The sequence below is a fragment of the Sinohyriopsis cumingii genome, chromosome 6 (assembly GCF_028554795.1).
Source record: "Sinohyriopsis cumingii isolate HCF-2022 chromosome 6, ASM2855479v2, whole genome shotgun sequence".
Taxonomy (NCBI): domain Eukaryota; kingdom Metazoa; phylum Mollusca; class Bivalvia; order Unionida; family Unionidae; genus Sinohyriopsis; species Sinohyriopsis cumingii.
In genome coordinates this window covers 114,458,263-114,477,899 of record NC_142966.1, presented here as the reverse complement: position 1 = coordinate 114,477,899, position 19,637 = coordinate 114,458,263, and the positions used below count along the sequence as shown (strand labels likewise).

The 19,637-nt window shown below is 36.2% G+C and overlaps 1 protein-coding gene across 3 annotated transcripts; it reads right to left on the bottom strand.

The window, feature by feature from the left end:
- Nucleotides 1-7,359: 7,359 nt before the first annotated feature.
- Nucleotides 7,360-19,244, bottom strand: LOC149797765 (cerebellin-1-like). 3 transcript variants are annotated; one of them, XM_089962708.1, is made up of 2 exons: nt 18,196-19,221; nt 7,360-7,923 (listed from the first exon to the last, which is right to left on the bottom strand). In XM_089962708.1, exons 1-2 carry the CDS (start codon nt 18,404-18,406, stop codon nt 7,508-7,510), a joined length of 627 nt encoding a protein of 208 aa, XP_089818834.1. In that variant the 5' UTR covers nt 18,407-19,221; the 3' UTR covers nt 7,360-7,507. The 3 variants fall into 3 exon arrangements, with proteins under 3 accessions (XP_089818834.1, XP_089818832.1, XP_089818833.1); XM_089962706.1 differs by lacking the exon at nt 18,196-19,221 and adding an exon at nt 8,406-11,348; XM_089962707.1 differs by lacking the exon at nt 7,360-7,923 and adding an exon at nt 14,817-17,642 and having other exon boundaries at nt 18,196-19,244.
- Nucleotides 19,245-19,637: the final 393 nt, after the last annotated feature.

Sequence of the window (19,637 nt, the reverse complement as noted above, 5' to 3'; positions counted from 1 at the left end):
TATTATTGCTCAGATGTATGAAAACCAGTGAAGTGTCCTAATTCCATAATGGATTTAAATAACACTAAAACATTCTTATTTGTGAACTTAATAACTGTTATTGAAAAGTTTGTGTTCATCACCGTCTTTTGTAATTCACATATACAAATTATGTAACTAATTAGATTCTAATTGTCACCAGGGCCGTGGACAGGATTTGTGGACCCTAGGGAAATTTCTCCAGTATGAATTACTTCCAAAAAATTCTTCTCGATGGTGATGTGCCCCATACTGCTGTGGGCCCCTGGAATTTTGTCCTAGTTGTCCTACCCTGTCCGCGGCCCTGATTGTCCTGACCCATGATATTTTGACTGTAAGGCGGTCAGCCGTCGTCTGAATCCCAAATTTTAATTAGACTTGCAGCCCTTTATTACCTTTACAATAAATCTTTGGTCACAGTTTATGAAAACAAAACTGTCAGAAAATGTATATTGCATGACTAGGAACGTGGAAAGCAAATCGTTTGTCTGAGTGCTCGTCTCAAAGGCTTCCGTGTGAAAATATTGCGGAATGCACAACATATGTTAGGTGCCCCGTATACACTGTCAAATTGGCTTGAGCAAATTATTTTCAATTACATTGACATTAGACAGCGTCCAGTTACTATGGGCGGGAGAAAACGACCAATCAATTGTCAGACTGTGACAAGCGCAAAGTGGCAGACGCGTGACTTGTGCATTGATGTTCTTACATTCTGACGAAAAAGGATGACAGTTTAGTATACAGCCCGAAAACGAATAAACTTACATTGAGGTAAGTTTTAAACAGATGCAGAGGAACGGACTATGATTACATTTAATTATTAATAGCCATATTACAACATAGAAATAAATTCACGGAATTGCAGGAGAAAAAGAGGAAATCAAAAGAAAAGGAAGAGGAAAAACTGCTACGACTTTATTTTAAAAAGACTATTATTTTCGAACTAAGAAATGTTGAAATAAAAACTGACGTGAGAAGTTTATGACTGCGTGCGTATAATGTGTGGAATCCATATGGCTAAAAAAATTGTTTAGTTGGTTCATCTTTTTCTTCTATATAAGCAAGATACTACATAGTTATATCAGACTTGGTAAATGTAAGCAGTTACTAAATGAGGCTTTATTGTTATTGATTTCCACGACTTTAACTTCTTAAATTCAAAATTTTGATCCAACGAACATTATTTGTGGGAACCAGGCATTTCTACTTATCTCCTTTATATCGTCCTACGACTCGTTTTACCTTTTTTTGTTGTTGAGTTTAATTATAGTAGCGTTCGCACAATTGTGCATGTGCCACTTTTTTCTGACTGCACCGCAGCCCGCTAGTTGTTCCTGGGGAAGGGATGGTGCCACATCCCCCAGGCTTTTATGGATTCAAGGAACCCTGATAGTTTGGCCTCAATCTGTGGGTCCATAAAGGTCCCTACAGTTGAATGGTTGGCTGTCATTAGTGGGAAGGAGAGCTCGGGAACGATCCTGCTTGCTTTACATCGCTGGTTTCTTGTTGCATTTGCCTTTTTTTTTTTTTCCGAGATTTTTTTTTTTCGAGATTTTTTTTTTTCCTCTTCAAAATGTTCTAAAAGGAGGGGGGATGTTCTATGCTGTTTATATAGGTTCTTAGTAGATATCATGTATGAAGAGAGATTTTCAAGATTATTATGGTATTACTAGTCGAGGTGTTTAGGGTGTGTTTCCTACGTTATGTTATTTATAAGTTTGTAGATATTACCTCTTTAAGTTATTTATTAATTGATGTTTTTAGAGATTGAATGTTATTCATACTTTATTTAGCAAGAGACCGGAGTCCTAGCCGATTACACGGTTCGTTAAGGACATCTAGGACAGGAATCCTAGCTGATTACTCGGTTCGTTAAGGACATCTAGGGCATCCGATTTTGCGGTTTCCTTAGTTTTTTATAGGTGCTTCGTAAGTGAATTATTTATTAATACTTTTATAAAATTGAATGATATGTTATGGTTTTTTATGTGATGGCTTCTACATTTATTTAGCTAGTTACTGGGTCTTTTGGTTTTGTGGGGATAGTAATTATATTTTGTTCCTAAGTCCTGCTGAGTCTATGAATTGATTTATATTTTTATATGCTGATTGTTTATTTTTATTAGAGTCCATAAGTAACTCTGGGTATGTGTGTGGTAATCCAATCTCTTTTTGGTTTTTGATAAATATTTTCCGAGCGAGTTGATATTTTGGGCATATATTGAATACGTGGTGTAGATCTTCGGTGGTGTGGCAGTTAAAGCAGTTAATGGTGCTGGTTTGGGTCCTATAAACCTTCCAAAACTGCTTGCTAGTTTAGTTTTTCCAGTTATTGTCCTGTTTATGGTTTTCTGTTCTAAATAGGTACCCTTAGGTAGCTGTATGTTCCTATCTACGTTTTTTTTGGGTTTCATGGTGATTTTTCCCTTTTGTGGAGGAGTTCCAAAAATCTTGCCATGTTTGGTCTATATATGTTTGTGCGAAGCTTATTGCTTCTGTAGAGCTATAGTTAAGCTTGATAGAGTTTTGATCTCCTAGTTTGGTTTTTGCAACTTTGTCTGCTGTTTCGTTGCCAGAGATTCCAATGTGCGACAGTATCCACATGAGCTCGACTAATTGATGTGCTGTGGTGATATCGTCGATTAATTGGCATGCTCTGTCGAGGAATTGTTCCCTAGAGTGTGTATTGCGATTTTGGATCGATTTGATAACGCTTAGGGAATCGCTTATAATGACTGCTTTAGGTATTTGGTTGTCTTTGATCCATTGTAGTGATTCAAGTATAGCCCAGAATTCAGTGGTGTAAATGGAGCAATAGTCAGGTAATCTGGATCCCGTTTGTATATTGAATTCAGGGATGACTATTGCTGCTGCTGTTCTTGGTGTGTTGTTTGTTTTTGATCCATCGGTATATATTTTAACATAGTCCGGGTATTTTTGGTTGATTTCGTTTACCAGTACAGGTTTTAGTAAGTTTTCTTGTCCTTCTTTATTGCCTAATTTGGTAGCTTCAATGTTAATCCTTGGTGGTTTTTGTAACCATGGTGATTTGTTCTGGTCTGTATTGTTTGTTACCTGTTTTTTTAGTAGAGGTATCTTTTCTCTTAGTTCAAGGATTACTTTGCCACTTGGTGTGATAGGTATGATTTTGGGTTTGAAGACAACTTTACACTTATTTATAGCTATTTTGGTGGGATGGTTTTACCTTGTGAGGTCTGTTGTTATCACTTGACACACGCATTGTGTAACGTCAGTATCGGAATCACCTATAGGCCTAAATGGTCCGGAAGTTTTTTTCGTCCTTATAAAGCGACGCAAACATGGATTAACCTCACTTATTTTCCTCTCTGAAGACAAGATGCTGGCCCTTATCATAATCAAGGGATAACATTTCATGATCTCAGACACATTCAATCAGACATCATGGAAGAGAATGTTGACCGCAACAAATGTCTTGTTGTCCAAATTTGATTTATCCAGGCCCTGCTCACTCACCTTGTTCCCAAAATGGAACCTCTCCTGGGTCTTGATGTGTCTTAGTTTGTCAAAGTTTGAGCCCCTGTCTTTCATCTCACTGAATCATGTATTATACAAGACTTGCATCACGATGGTACTAGCTTCAGCTAGCTGGTGAGTGAGTTGCATGTGCTGTCTGTAGATTCCAACAAGATGTAGTTCCATTCCAACAGATGTTATTATCTGAGTTACACAGAGTATGTCTGTCGTGGCTATCAAAGGCTGTTCTTACCATTTAAGGTAGGTATGCAAGATAGAACCCCTCAAAAGCGGGCTGTTTGGCTAAACAGGGTTATTAGACTGACATACTATAGACTAGCACAGGAGTTTAGCTGATGAAATACAAATAATTTCCACAAACGTGGTCTTCGAACGTAATATCTCAATTCTATACATAGTGGAGTCCAATATAATTAAAACCAGATTTCCACTGTCCTACGTGAAGATCTGACAGTCCCCGCTAGGGGTCATGTTCTGGTGACCATTGAATTAGCCAATGGAATTACAGCTTTGAGAAATTTGAAAGTGAATTAAATCGTTCGGCACACATCGATGCTCTTCAGCTATACTTCTCAGTCTCTCCGACACGAATTTGTAAGACCTCATGTGATTGGCGGATAAAGTTAGCGATTTGTGGTTATAACATAGGTCACCAGAAATGACTCCAAAGCGGTCGCTGTCAGATCTTCATGTAGGTCAACGGATATCTGATTTTAATCAGATTGAGTGGTGTCAGTTAGCCGGTTTACCCAGCCTACTTTCTGCTGCTTCTGTTTGTGTTACATGGTCTCACAAGGAGAGAACTGAATCTTGTTGGGTCACTGGTAGATGCCCAGACAGTTACAATGCCCAGTTCATGACAGCACAATCTCAGCCTCAGTCATGACCTTGTATCTTTTGCTGGATTCTCCCTGCAAACTTTGGAATGTAATGCAATAACCAAAGGTAGGAATCAACAGAGAGCGCACTCACGTGAATATAAAACGCATGATCTTCAGTTGTGATAACCTCATTTATATGTTTATCCTTTCAGTAGAGCAGTCATCTTCTAGAGGGTGAAATGGATAGGGTTTGCATGCACAACCATTCCTCTGTCTTATTACTTATTCTTTTAATGTTAATGTTATCGAGCAATGTATTTGATGAAGAAAGTAAATGTTTTAGTTTTTCACCAGAAGTACTTACCTGAAAACATTAATATCAATCCCTCCCCGCAAATGCAAGCATTATGTTATAGGTTTAGCTCAGGCTTAAACTGGTTACATCTGGGATATGGAAACAGATCAAAATTAATAGTTCCGGCTCATTACTCACGAATGTAGTCCCAGTCAATTTTTAGAGCATCTTTTTCCTGTCTTCTTTTGGTGGTGATACAAGAGTTAGATTTAGGCATTCTTGGTATGGATTTAAAGACAGTCGTTTATTTTTTGGAATATGAGCTTATGGTGTGGTTGTCGATGTGTGTTTCGGCGACAGTATACAGTGAATAATAAGGTCCTGGTGATGATCCGGAAGTGAAATATGTGTTCCATTGCACGCTGATTTGTTTACAGTTCAGCCTTTCAAAAAAATGCAGGTGAACCTTTGACAAGAATTTCACCGTGAAGTCATCTTTGAACGTATTTTAGATTAACATATGATTTGTATTGATTGTCACATAGTGGAATGTTCAGTACTGAGAAACAAATGTAGATAATATATAGTAAATTTAATTGTGTTCTATGTCCATATGTCACAATAGGAGAGTTAATCTGAGAACATAAGAGTTAATCTGTAAGAATTACTTCCATTAATCTGCGTGCTCTATCAAAGACGTTTATCATGTTTCAGGAGAGATAGAATCAAAGATAGTAATCTAGCAGAATGTAATTTCCTAATTTTAATGTGATCAGATGATGCATTTTTGGAGAACCGTAACTTGCTAAATATATCCTATTCCATATTTAAATAATATTACATAAATATAATTTAATTTATAGGCTGCTGCATATAATTAAATTTATAGATTATTGCATTTGTATTGGAAAATATGAACAAGTTTTTCTGAGCTGTACTGCACGATACTAAGACTGTAGTATAGCTCAGAAAAAGACGAGCTCATATTTTGTTAATGTACTCATTTTGATCCCTTCATTCATTTCCTTTCATACTTTTGATCTATAAAGGCTTTTGATGGGTTAGAGTTCAACATAATCAGTATGTAAGTTGTCACTTAACTCGAGAGATAGCAACTCGTAAGCCCTGTTAACTTGTACAGCATTTGTGCAAGGCATATTTTGAAAGATTATAGCGGAAAATATTTGAACAACACGGAAATGCATTTTAGGATTAACTTGCAGTGCTTTCATCATATTTCATACAACTGTTGCTTTCAATTTTTTTTTAGTTGCACAATTTGTTTACAATCTCGTAAAGCAAAGAATTAATTCCACCGAATCGTGAATGAAATCTTTGTCGAATTACACGACTTTTCAAATTTTTCTGGAAATTTGCCGCTGTTGCCCGATCAGCAGCGCTCTAAATACCATAGGGCCAGATTTATGCTTCATATTTTACGTGGATAAGTGCTTTGTTGTTGGTGGGATGTTTTTCACTCAGAAAGTGCTTCACTCGTTCCGCGGCTTTCCATAATTTTACTAATTAAGAGTTTATATGCTAAAACTATCTATATTTCTAGCATATTTGCTGGGACCCGTCAAATACTGGCAAGAAAATATCACTGGTCGAAAACAGTTTTTAGTTAGTCAGTGACGTCATTCGCAGAACAGGACGTTGTTCTCATACCATCTAAATTGGAAACTTACCGCCAGAAAAGAAGCAATTGGTTGGTTGCTTCACGCTGGCACGGTGTATACGTGGATAAAAGAACGAAGATTCTGTACTTCCACAAGGAATGCCTTTGTATTACCACCACCAAAAACTTAAAAACACTTCTCTTATCAAATGTATTTTTGTTAGGTATAGCGTGTTTGTGTAGGTATACAATGTATGTATAAACACTCTCCACCATTGTGCTGTAAATTTGTCATCCTCAATTAGAACAGGTATTTCAGCTGGAAAAAATGAAAATAATTTCATTTAGCTCCACATAATTTATATTTCCTTTGGTATTCTTTGTATGGGTATTGTATTTTGCGAGATGAATGTTTTCCTTTACTAGTCGTACTATTCATCGCTGATCTTATTAGCGCGGAGAAGACAAAAGAACCGTCCAACATTGTAAGGAAGGGAAGTTAAGGGATGATATCAGTTTGATGGAAATGATGGTGTACCTGCAAGACAAAATAGAGGAAATGGGATGCTACCCAAACCAAAGTAATGTTCGCAGGGAGCTGAAGACACTCACGGCAATAAATCATTTGTACGAGAGGTGGCAGGCATGTCTAATTCGAGTAGAAAACGGGGATCATTAGTATGTTTCTCGTTATTTTCTTTATAAAGTTAAAGATTAATCAGTGGAACTTAATCACTGATCTAGGGAGTACAGTAGCAATAGTCTGCTGCTGAAACAATATTTATGCATGCGTATTAATGCGCCATGGTCGGGTCACAATTTGATATGCCAGCAGCATTGGTATATTAAGTTGTTTTAAATCACCAAGGCAATCTTAGATGATTTAGCTTGGAGCTAGTATATAATCATAAAACTCTCGTTATGCTCGCGATACGATGGTTGAGCCGCTCTTAGGAAAGCCATACTCGTTTACCTGTATGTTAAAAAAATCAAAACTACATGATAATCCAATGAAAATTCAACGGCAAATGGGTACACATGATGCTATTTTACGGTTGATAGTGTATAAAATGGTGAGAAAGTCAACAAACTGATATAAATTTATTAAAACAATATAAATGATGTGTTATCGAAGATTATTATTGTATACAAAATCCAAGTCAATCAATTGCAAGACAGATGTTTGTACAACTGATTTCCAATTTATTTCAATATATTGATCCACATGCAATTTGTCTAATCATATCGATCTTGTAGTAGACCAGTGAATGTTGACCAGTCTTGCCCGTGCATGGTTTCTGTTTTACCAGGATATTCTTTAACAAAGACCACCTGACCCTTGGTCATCTCAGTAACCACAGTTATTGATCCTGACGAAGTTCCTGAATTTCCCGAGAACGCCCTTCCAATCTCCTCATTTTCTTTCATAATCATTAAATGAACCGTCTGTTGACTTAAAACGGTTACAGAGAAAGAATACAGTCCACGAAAAGGAGCGCTGAATCTTCCAGTAGAGGAATCATAGCAGTTACCCTTGTTGACTTTGACGCGGTCAAAAATCACAGTCTGATCGGATACGTGCGTCGTGTATGGAGATAATGTGGCGGTGAAGCCAATGCTGTGAGCTTCCAAAGTTACATTCCTGTCGAAGGCTGAAATAGACAAAGGGTGCCTATGTGATTGGAAGGAAACGGCTGACTATTCACATACATTCAATGATTATGGTCTAATTTCTAAATAATAATTGGCATGAAAAAAATGAACTGTAGAAGAATATCTTAAAATTATAGTACTGTAACCCTATTGTAGTTTATAACATTATTTCATTCAATCGTAATGTTCATTCATGGGCTAATGAAGAGTTAATATAAAGGTACTTTAAATAAGAAAATTGACTTCTACATATGTGTTCTAAAGCAATATATAATTACTTAATTATTTATAGCATAAATTATTGTAAGTACACCGAGTTCGGAAAAGATTTAACATGAAAGTTAGGGAAAAAAGTATAAATGCAACCATTATAGAAATAACAAAATGAACAAAATAAACAAAATCATACCCCCCATGCAAAAGAAAAGACCGACGAATAAAGCGATACAGTAATAATATATGAAGAGAAAGCATTATGCACCATGCTTGTCTCTTTGAGCACATTTTCTTTTCAGTTCTTCAAATTGTAGCATCAGCACCTCAACGTCATTCTGTAGAAGAAGTCGTTTGGCCTTCTCCTCCGCAAGTCGAATACGGATAGCTTCCAGATCTGCCTGATCCACGTTGTCTAAGATGGTCGTCCTGACAGAGGCAAAAGTAACAAATATAGCAACAAGTCTGACAGAAAGCATTTTCAGTCTTGAGTTCTTTTCCTTATGGTCACATTGGGAACAATGTCTAGATAAGTCGCTTGTTGGTCTCTTTATTATGGAGACAGACAATCTACGTAATTTTTGAACACGTGCGTAATGTTTCGAATTCTTATCTGCAACCATTCAACAAAGAGAGATGTGTAGATGATATCTTCCTTCATGGATCAGTTGTATTTGAAACGTGAGTATACATAATTTCATTAAAAAACATTAATACAATCAAAAGCATTCGTGTCTGACGCCGATAAGGTCTTGACAGGTCAATAACTCTAGTGTCATAAATACAACAATGTGAAATATGATGCTGTCTATGGGACAAATGAGGAAGGACAATTATTACGAATCCGTGGTGTTAAACTAAGTAATAGAAAAGAACAAACACAAACAAGTTTTGCAAAATTGAACAAATAATTTATTGCAGTAAAATACAAACTGAAAATTTAAAAAGAACTTATTTTATTGCGAATTAAGTCCCAAATAGTCTAAACAGTCCTATCATAAGTATAATGATGAACACGGTTCCAATAAATTCCAGTGGTGTTCGAAGTAAGATCCCGCGCTGAAGGTGCTGATGTGCATGTAGTCTTGACTGTACTAATGTATCAGTGACCTGATATTGATGATGTACTAACAGTCTTCCAATTAAACACAATAATATAATGTAAGATATCCTTGTCTGAGTTTACTACAATTTCAGATTAATGTCTCTGTACAAGAATATTATTTAAGAGCATTTTGTGTTTCCAGTGAATAAATAATTTGAATAAATGAATTCCACCGAAATATATTACTGAACCCAACAATAAGACTGATTTCTGCTTCGGATGTTATTGCAAGAATAAATAATTTTTCCAGAAAACAAAATTGGAAAACCCTCTGCTTGATCTACGAGTTTCCTAAATCTGACGTAACGTCGTCAATTAAGAGTTTATCGTTGTTTTCTTCTGAGTTTATCGTGGTATAAACTGTCAGTTGCCGACTAACACAGCAAATAACGCTCCTTTACCAGCTACTGGCATTGCATTATACAGTATTTAAGACAGTACACATGTACACAATTGCAGAGTATTACATTAACTCGCGATTGACAAATCAAAATGGACAAATAGTAAACATTTAGCTAATAATTGTTCGCACAATGAGATTTCGTCGACGGCAAGTTCCTGCTCAGTCAAGAGAGACAAATAATAAACACAAAAGAAAGCACTGAATTTTCTATTCTTCACATGACTATGTCTAATGGAAGTTTTGATTGAAAATTTGTAGGTATTGCGCCTAATTGGTTTGAACGCCGATGGTAAAATGGCAGCTCAATCAGTATTGACCTAAAACCTGAATAGCAATAGTGTCTTGTATTTTCATTGTATAAAATTGTGTTTCTTCAATGTTTCTCCACTATTAATATTAATACTAATGTTAACAATAATACTAATAATAATATCGACAAAAACTACACAAAACAATAGTTACAGTAATTGTAGGTACGTGAATAAACAATGAACCAAATGAATGAATTATTAACTAAAGAATATGAATTCTAAATAAATACTGGCAATAGTGCGCGTGGGTGACCGTATAGAGTCTTCTTGGTATACGTTGCTTGGTTTCAGTGCTTTTAGGTAGCTTTTCCAGTAGGATTCCTTTTCTATTATGATTTCGGAATTCCATTTGCGGTCGTGGGTAATTCCAGTTAGATCTATTATTTTCCGAAAAGATGCTTTAAACGCATTTTATCGTACAATATTGTTCCTTGACTAAGCTATTTGGGCATAGTGATAGGTGTCGGTGAATAAATGGGACCAGAACATGGTAAAATGATTCCGGATCAGTGTCAAGCTAAGCAGAAGTAGTTCATATATAAATTTAGAGGTTTTTACCTGGTTTTGCCTCTCATTGTTGAATAGCCATGAAAGGAAAGAGCCGATCTTTATTTTGAGATGGATTTTATTGGTTTTTTTTTGAAAGCACGGTGATCGAAGTGCACATATAAAGTCAATTTAATAAGTAGTCAAAAACTATGTTTTGATTCACCTTAAATGGCATGGACTGACGGGTCTTGGTTTGTGTTCACTGATTCTATAATGGCACTATCACCTCTAGGAGTGTTAGTGTACTATTAATGTTAGTCTCAGTTCAGCTTGGAAGAATGTATGTGTGGAATATATAGGAAAAATGAATAGTGATCTGACCCCAAATGGGTAGCAAGCATGACAAAAATACTTCTCTTTTTGCATGATAAATGTAGCATAATTGCCTTGCAGCTTCCTCTGTTTAAGAAAGTACCGAGCGCGGGCAAATAGCGTGGCTCGCGGTTCTTATGTCGTGAGGTTAATACGTTTTAATACGTTTTCTTCACACACACACCCCCCCCAAAAAAAAAAAAAAAATAAAAATAAATAAACACAGCAACAAAAAACAAATTAAAATTACCTTTATTTACAACTGCCTTTTATTTCTTTTAATAAGAACTTTCTGTAACGCGACATCTTGAAAGCCAGCACTATGTCCAGAATGTTTTTTCCTTGAAGCATGCATATAATGCGTGAACAATTCACCTGTGTGGCAGCATTTGTATTCTTGTTTATTGTTTTTTTAAATTTCGTTAAGTATATTTCTATTGTATGTTCGGCATGTGTCCATGATTATAGATTTGTAAGGGTAGTTTTGTAAAGAACATCACATAGCTAATTTTTGTTTATATATATATATATATATATATATATATATATATATATATATATATATATATATATATATATTCTAAATACTTATTACTTGTAGGCAAAAACGTTTACTTGCGTCTAAAGTTCATGTTCTTTATTTAAATTTAAATAAAAGATCTTGTCTTGTTTACAACTTAGAATGTTGTAGAAATGAAATTGTGACCCCATTCTGTTACTCTTTTCTGTCATAGGTTTAAATTTTTAATTTTAAGGTTGTTTGCATCAGAATTATTCATTACTATCTTACATCTGTAATGGAATCAGTCTTTTAGTTGTGCTCAGTTAAAATTTGAAAGAATTTATTAATTTAAATTATTCACTGGAATTATAAAGTGCTCATTAATAGTTTTTGAATATATCATTATTTTATGATTACTGTATCTTCCGATTGGTGTACTTATGATGGTTGCCGTTGTCACAATTCCACCAACACCGCACGAGTCACAAAATATAAACAACCATACACACGTGCGTTTTAGGAGTAGCAGTTATTTACGTGATTTCATCTTGCAGTTCTTGTTCCGCTTCGATTAATTTCACACGTCGGTAACATCGAAGATCCATTTTAGTTCTTCTATTAATAACGTGATCATGAAGAATAAGTGCTCGACAGGCTTTTCTTCTCCAGGTGCAAAATGTAAACACACTTCAAACGAATTATTCAATTTGACTGTACAACTTTCATAGAATCATAGAAACTATCTTTCCATGGAATATTTTGAAATTCTGGCGATTGTGCGTTTTTGTGGCCTTGCGTTATGTTCTTATAAAACCATACCGATTATGGGAATGAATGTTATCTGAGGCAATAGTTCTATTCTTCACCCAAAAACTGTTACATGGACAAGTCGAGGTGTTTCTCATTGACTGTGCTATTGTTGATGCAGCATAATCAACGGAGAAGGCAACTGCGGTAGATTTGTCAATTAACTCAACTTGATCGTTGCAGAAACAATTATCGACTGCTTTTATGCCTGGCTGTGCAGTCAGCTATTGGGTGTGTTCGCATGTTGGTGGTTTAATATCAAGCTGCCACTGAGTTGGTACACTCTGACGCAGATATTGGTCCAGACGTGTAACACAATCACTACGATGTTAACATCAATGGTCAGTCGATCCAACACCTCGTTGAGAAACTACCCAACCTCATCAACAAGTACAGATTAGGATTACACTTGCAGTGCCTCATTACCTGATACTGCAAACCTCGGCTCACACTTTGCCAAAACAAACTGTCCGAAAATGTATAAATCATTGCCAGGTAAGTGGAAAACATATGGCTTATCCATGAATACTATCGTCTCTAATGTTACCGTATGGAAAATAACTGACATGCAATATATTTAAATGCCTGTTAAGCACAAACATTTGCTAGATCAGATATGTTCTGGGGTGGTGTGGTTCTGTGCAGTTGGGGCATTTGATAGTTCTCCTTATACATGCCTCTCTATGTTGGCCCCGCAGCGGCCGCATCTATATCTGTCTCGACATTTGTTGGCGTAGTGTCCCAAATAATGACAGTTGGTGCAGAATCCGGATTTGTTGACAAAAGGTTCCTATCTGTGTCTTACTCAGGAGGAACTTAATTTTATCAAGGTTGCAACTGGTTCTTTTGATACTATAACTGCTTTTGTGGTGGGTAGTCCTTTACGATTTTTAAGTCGGTATGCCTTTTCAATTTTGCACCATTCTCATTGATTTTTTTTTTTAAAGCAGTGTTTGGTCATTTTGATCCTTATTATATCCTTTGAGGGTTAGTACTGATTTGAAGTTCATATTTAGGATTGGCTTGGTAGTTTTGTTGTGTGTTTTTGATTCAGAGGGGTTTTTGCTGTCAGATTTAGTAGGTTTATTTTGCATTTTGTGATGCCTTTCGATTTTAACTCTAATGTGGCATAAGATTTCCTGTTGCAGGAATGTTTCCACTTGGTTGAAGATGTTATTTATCTGCTTCTCACGAGTGCAGAAATGTGACCTAATCGTCTTCGAATCCCAACGTCTTGCATGTCTGGTATAATTTAGAAGATTGCCATCACTGGCCAATATGTGGGTTTGTATTTTTTATTTTATCTCTCCGATCTTCGTGAAAGTGAAATACAATGATCTGCTCACTGTAGCGACTGAATAAGTTATGTACAATCTGCAGACACGAATGGCGCTCTAGAAAAGGAAAAAATGCTTTTCATTATATAGTTTCGACAAGGACAGTACGAGTAACGAGCATCATTTATAGCATTCTCACACCATCCCGTTTGCTTGTACCCCCAAAATATTTTAAAAATAGAATGCATCATGGTATAAAAATGCACGAAACCTTGTCTTTTCATTCATTGATTTAAAAGTTCTAACCTGATTGTCACCAAGGGTTCAAGATTTCTGTCACTTGTTTGATTTCCGGATCAAACGGGAGTTTCTTCAGCGACACGGTCGCCATGTTTGCTTTGGACAGTGTTTGTTTTCAAGCCACATACATGATGTAGTACACCATTTTTGAAAATCTCTGTATTTCCGTAAATCTCTGAACACATTTATACAAGACTTCCTTCTATTTCTTTGTTGAATTTTTTTTAGAAATATTAGAACTAGACATTGCAGATTGTGGACGCAGACGACACAGTTTCTACTGAAATAGACATTTCTAGAAACCAGAAATGGACAACTATCAGTCTGTTTGCATGTCCACATCGGGAGCTTCCGTTTACAAATCGCCAATAAAGGAACCATTTGGGGACAATCAGGTTAGAAATTATTAATCATTGAATTAAACGACTAAGTTTTGTACCTTTTTATATCCCTGATACTTTTCGTTTTTAAAATCTGTAGAGGATAGAAACAAATGGGAGAGTGTGCTAATACTTAAAGGAGACCAGAAACCAATGGAAATATAGAATAATAATAAAAGTACTATAGTAGAAAACCTTATTCTGAAGTATCATCTGCGACCGTAACGCCAATATTTAAATATTGGCATATCTTCTAGGAGCTGAATTTCCGTGACCTCGTATGCAAAATTTCCGCGCCTATTCGGTTACTTTCGGGATGTGACGTCATAGTAGCCACTCCAGCAGCCCAAGTGGGAGTTGCCAGAGTAAAAGACAATACCGTTTTGTGTTGCTTACGGGTGTAATAGAACATTAAGAAAAGCCTGATGACATAAAAAAAAAAATCTTTTCCGAAAGATAAAGGCATAATGAAAGATTGGGTACATTATTACAAACGAGTCGATTTCAAAGCAACACCATACAGCACTATGTGCTTGTTACATTTCTCAAAGGAATGTTACGAGAGGGATCATGAAAAAATAGCAGCTCAAAGATACGCAAATGCTAGGCCTAGACTAAAAGTTGGCACTGTTCCAGACATACCTTTGGACATTTTAAATCCTGGGAAAAGTGTTAAATGTGTGAGTTACGAAAACGGGCAGAAGGACGAGTAAGTGACCACAAAATGCAGCAATCAATCCACATCTTTTATCTAAAAACAGCAGTGCTAAAAACAAATCTGATAGCCCGACACCCTGGGCCCCTTCTGGTTTTAGTTCCGGCCCATCCTGTATTCAAAGTGAGGTGCCCGTCAGGTTTGTCGAAACAAAAATTGTTTGCCTGAGGAAACTTTGATCGCGCTGGTGAAATGAGTAAATGTATTTTCAAAATGTTGACATACATGCCTTAACACGGCACAATCTAAATCAAATCACCACTGTCCTAGGTGAAATTTAGATTTGATTTTAATCAAATGGAAACTTTGCTAAAAATAAGATTCTAAACCTGTCGTGTTTCGAGAAAACACAATTGTCAGTAAAAATTAAAAATTTATAATAAAAAAAATGCATTGTATACATGTAGTATGCATAAACGGTAATCTGTAATAATTGGAACTGATATAAAACTATTCCTTGGGCAGTTTAAAAAGCAGCGATTAAAAAAAAGAGGTCAAAGTTTCACATTAACTGTCTGACAATAGAACGGGGGTGGGGACTATTGACCCCCCCCCCCTTGCCCCAATGTGCGACCGCCCATTTGACGTGCCTTTTCTCCCTGTGATACGCCTTATTATTCGCCCATGACAAGCCCCTCTTGCATATTCTGGTCAGTTCTGGCTAAATTGCAAAATAGCTACAGTTTTGATTTAAGTACGCAAATGATAAAGCCGGTGTGACTAATGAACATAATCCTTATCCTTGCATTGATCTTGTGAAAAGGACTGCCCTTCGGACATACTTCAAAGAAACCATGTTCGACAGTGTGTTTATGCGTAAGCACCAGCAATTGATTACCAAATAAACGATGCCTATTTTGTTATTACTTACGATGCCATAGACTTAATTTTAACAGTTCAAATATGCAGTCACAAGTTACTGTACTTGTGGCAACTGTTTTTCTCACGTTTTATGCCCCACCTTATATCCTTAGGTTTAAGTCTTAATGCATGTAACACTGTTTACTGAATAAAATATTTATTCAGAATTAGTTCTTTAGGGCCGCATATACTGCATGGTATATTTTGTTTTATTCCTTGTAATTTAATCATGATAATTAAACTTTTCATATACGGTAGAGGAATGTCAGGTGTTAACTGGCCGAGTTTCTTTGGCGGAAATGGAGATGCGATTTTGTTTGCAGTGAAAATTTCAAAGTGATCATTCATTTAAGCTAATTGGTGACAATTTTATTCTTTTAATTTTTTTTAAATACTATAGTACTGTTGTAGTTGTTTAAAAAATCTGAAATTCACTTGAATAATGTTTACTCTTCACGTTCTATTTACTGAAGAAGAAAAAAAGAAGAAAAAAAAAACTGTTGTATGATATTAATTATTTCGTCCAGTGCCGGTTTAGACGTGTGTGCGTGTGATTTGAATTTTTAACGTAGCTTTAACAATTTTTCAGTCATATCGCTACGATGTCTGCAGTGTGGCAGTTTAGACTGTGGATTGCATACGTTATATTTAAAAATGGTTTGGGGTTGGGTTTTTTTCTTCTGACAAATGAAAATTGACAGACATAATGTAATAATCGGGACTTCGCTGCGCAAAATTGAGAGATATTACGAGATCGGGAGGTAGATGAGGAAATACCCCCAAAATCGGGAGGTTTTTCTCCCGGCTTGACAGTTGACAGATATGAACTGTCCAGGCTTGTGGAATTTCATTCAGGACTTTAGTTTATTTAAGTCACCAGCTCGGGGCCTGTGCCTAACAAATTTCTTTTAGCACTTACCAGTACAGTACATAAACTATTGTATCAGATTGCAGATTCAACTTTTGAATGTGCAACCCAAATGTGGTCTCCTGTCTGCCTCGCTCGCCAATGTTTATGTTTGTATTCGAGAACTGGCTAGTATAGCGTCACGGTACCACGTGATCTGTCGTCTCATCAAAACTCGGAAAAACTCGGCAATTTACGGAATCGTGGTATCTTCCACGCAATATAATCACTACCCGCTTACGATATTTCATTTATAAACATTGCAGTCGAATTAAAATCTGTAGAGAATTACATACGTAAAAGGACAATTTTGATTTCTAGTCTCCTTTAAGTAAGGTCATGCCCGTATAAACTTATTTTGAGAGACGAAAAACAACAAAGCGTCCGACCGTATTATAACTAAGAACGTCACTTGTGTTACTGGTGCAGATTTAGTGCAAACTGCTACAACTATTATATCATTTTGCAGTTTTGCAGTTTATAGCGCATACAATGGAAATAAAGTCAATAAAATGCTTTAAAAGTATTAAAACTGTACAAATGCTGTGTAAAGAAGGAGTACACAGGTTAAACACAATCAGTTGCAAAGCATATTCATGGACCATTCATTTCCAGTTTATATTTTAAGATATCCGTCAAAAAGCGTTTTATTTAATTATATCGATAATGTAGTAGACCAGTGAATGTCGACCAATCGTTTCCGTGCACAGTTTCTTGATGACCAGGGTATTCCTTGACAAAGACCACTTGACCCTTGTCCATCATAGTGGCCACCGTCACTGATCCTATCTGAAATCCTGTAAATCCCGAATACACCCTTCCAATCTCATCCTTGTCTTTCATAATAAGACAATGTACCGCTTGGCTGGTTGAACCTGTCAAAACGGATACAGAGAAGGAATACAGTCCACGAAAAGGAGCGCGGAATTTTCCAGTAGAGGAGTCATAGCAGTTGCCCTCGTTGACCTTGACGCGATCAAAAATCAATGTCTGTTCGGATACGAGTGGTGTGTTTGTAGATAATGTAGCGGTGAATGCTATGCTGTGGGTTACCAAAGTTACATCCCCATCAAAAACTGAAACAGACAAAAGAAGCCCGTTTGCTTGAAACGAAATCTCTTTCCAAATTGCTTACACGTGGCTATTCACACACATTCTAAGACCATCAAAGACAAGGACCTCATTTTTAAACATTAATAGACTTGGGAAACAGTGGACTGAGTAGAAGAATATCTTAAAATTGTTGTACTATAGCCTTTATTGTGGATTTTATTCTTTATTTCTTTAAGCTGTAACGTTTGTTCATGATACTTGACACAATTAGTGTTAGTTTTATTATTTTTGCTAGTTTGGGTATTTCCAGCAGATAAAGACACAATAATTAAGAAAGAATAATTATATTTGTTTTTTTTAAGTGATATAAAATGACTTATTTACTAGCATCGGAAGTTCTCATAGGTTTTAAAACAAGACAAACTTGAGCACAAAGGTGAGAAAAGAAAAAATGTAAATACTTAATATAACATTAAAAACAGCAGCAACAAAAAGAGGTAGAAAATAAAAATAACACGTAATAGAACCCAACGGAAAAGACGATAAAAATATACATAAATAGAGAAGATTATTTACCCCGCTTATCTCTTTGATCACATTTTCTTTTCAGTTCTTCAAATTGTAGCATCAAGACATCCACGTCATTCTGTAAAAGAAGTCTCTTGGCCTTCTCCTCCATCAGTCGAATACGAACAGCTTCCAGATCTGCTTGATTCACGCTGTCTAAGATGGTCGTTCTGACAGAGGAAAAAGCAACCAATAAAAGCAGAAGTCTGACTGGAAGCATTTTCAATTCTTTCTCTTATAGCTAATTCGGGAACACTGTATAAGTGTAGACAAGTGTTGCTCTATTTATAATGGAGACAGACAATCTACGTACTTTTGAACAAATGCATATGAGTGTTTTCGATGTTTGTCTTCTTCTTGTATCTATTTTGTTCTTTCCTGCGTGCTTAGCAACGTAATGTTTTGAATTCTCTCCAACCATTCAATAAAGAGAGGTGTGTCGATGGGGTTTTCATGCACGGATCAGTTGTATCTGCTGTGGGGACAAAGCGTGCCTATACACATTTTTCCTTTAAATATGAAACGAAACTGAATCACTCGCGTCCAGTGCCGATACCATCTTGACAATTCGACAACTCTATTTGTAATAAATCAAACATGTGAAACTTAAGGCCGTCTAGTGAAAACTGAGGAAGGATGATCGCTGAGAGATTAGACAAGAAACAAACACGAGTTCGTCTAGTGAAAACTGAGGAAGGATGATTGTTGAGAGATTAGGCAAGAAGCAAACACTGCAAATCATCCATGCTATTCTTGACGGCATCATTTGAAGAGCATTGTAGTTGACACAATGGGAATTTGAGAAAGTAAAATACATGTTAAGGATCTTACAATGCTTTAGTGAGTATATAGATTGAAATTTGTCTCACCGAGATATATGGACATATTTTTCACGTGCTTGTGCTTGTTACATTGTTCGTGTTCGCGTTTAAATATATTACACCTAATGTATCTTTTGGGTAATATGTTAACTTCAAACTCAATGAAAAGCGCTTAAAATAAAAACTGCGAAGATTCCATGTATAGAATATGCACGCGGGTGATATGCACCTGCATCATTCACCTGTCAACCTGAACTCGTCATTCTACATAATCTTTGGTACCTTTTGAGTGTACATTCGTGGCCCCATCTGCAATGAACACAATCACGGACACAGCTACATTAATTAATCTGATTAAATGTCACAATAAATATCTCTGACACGTGCATTATAACACTGAAATAAATCCAATAAATTAAAAAAGTGAATAGAAAATAATTTAAATTACTCATAACATACACTGACGTAACCATTAAAATACTGCATACCATAAACTTGACAGCAACGATTTCAGACGGTAATACGAGCTCCCTACCCTTGAGGCAACGTCACTTGGATTAGACGATAGATGATATACATGTACACCTGTCGTACAGCGTCACATTAACTTCTGTTTTGATTTATTTAAAT

Excerpts from the sequence above, each read along its gene's own strand:
- LOC149797765 (XM_089962706.1), bottom strand. The coding sequence starts at position 8,760 with ATGGTTGCAGATAAGAATTCGAAACATTACGCACGTGTTCAAAAATTA. Across the intron at positions 7,924-8,405 it reads TGCTCAAAGAGACAAGCATG|CCTTCGACAGGAATGTAACT; the intron begins GTGCATAATGCT and ends TGTCTATTTCAG.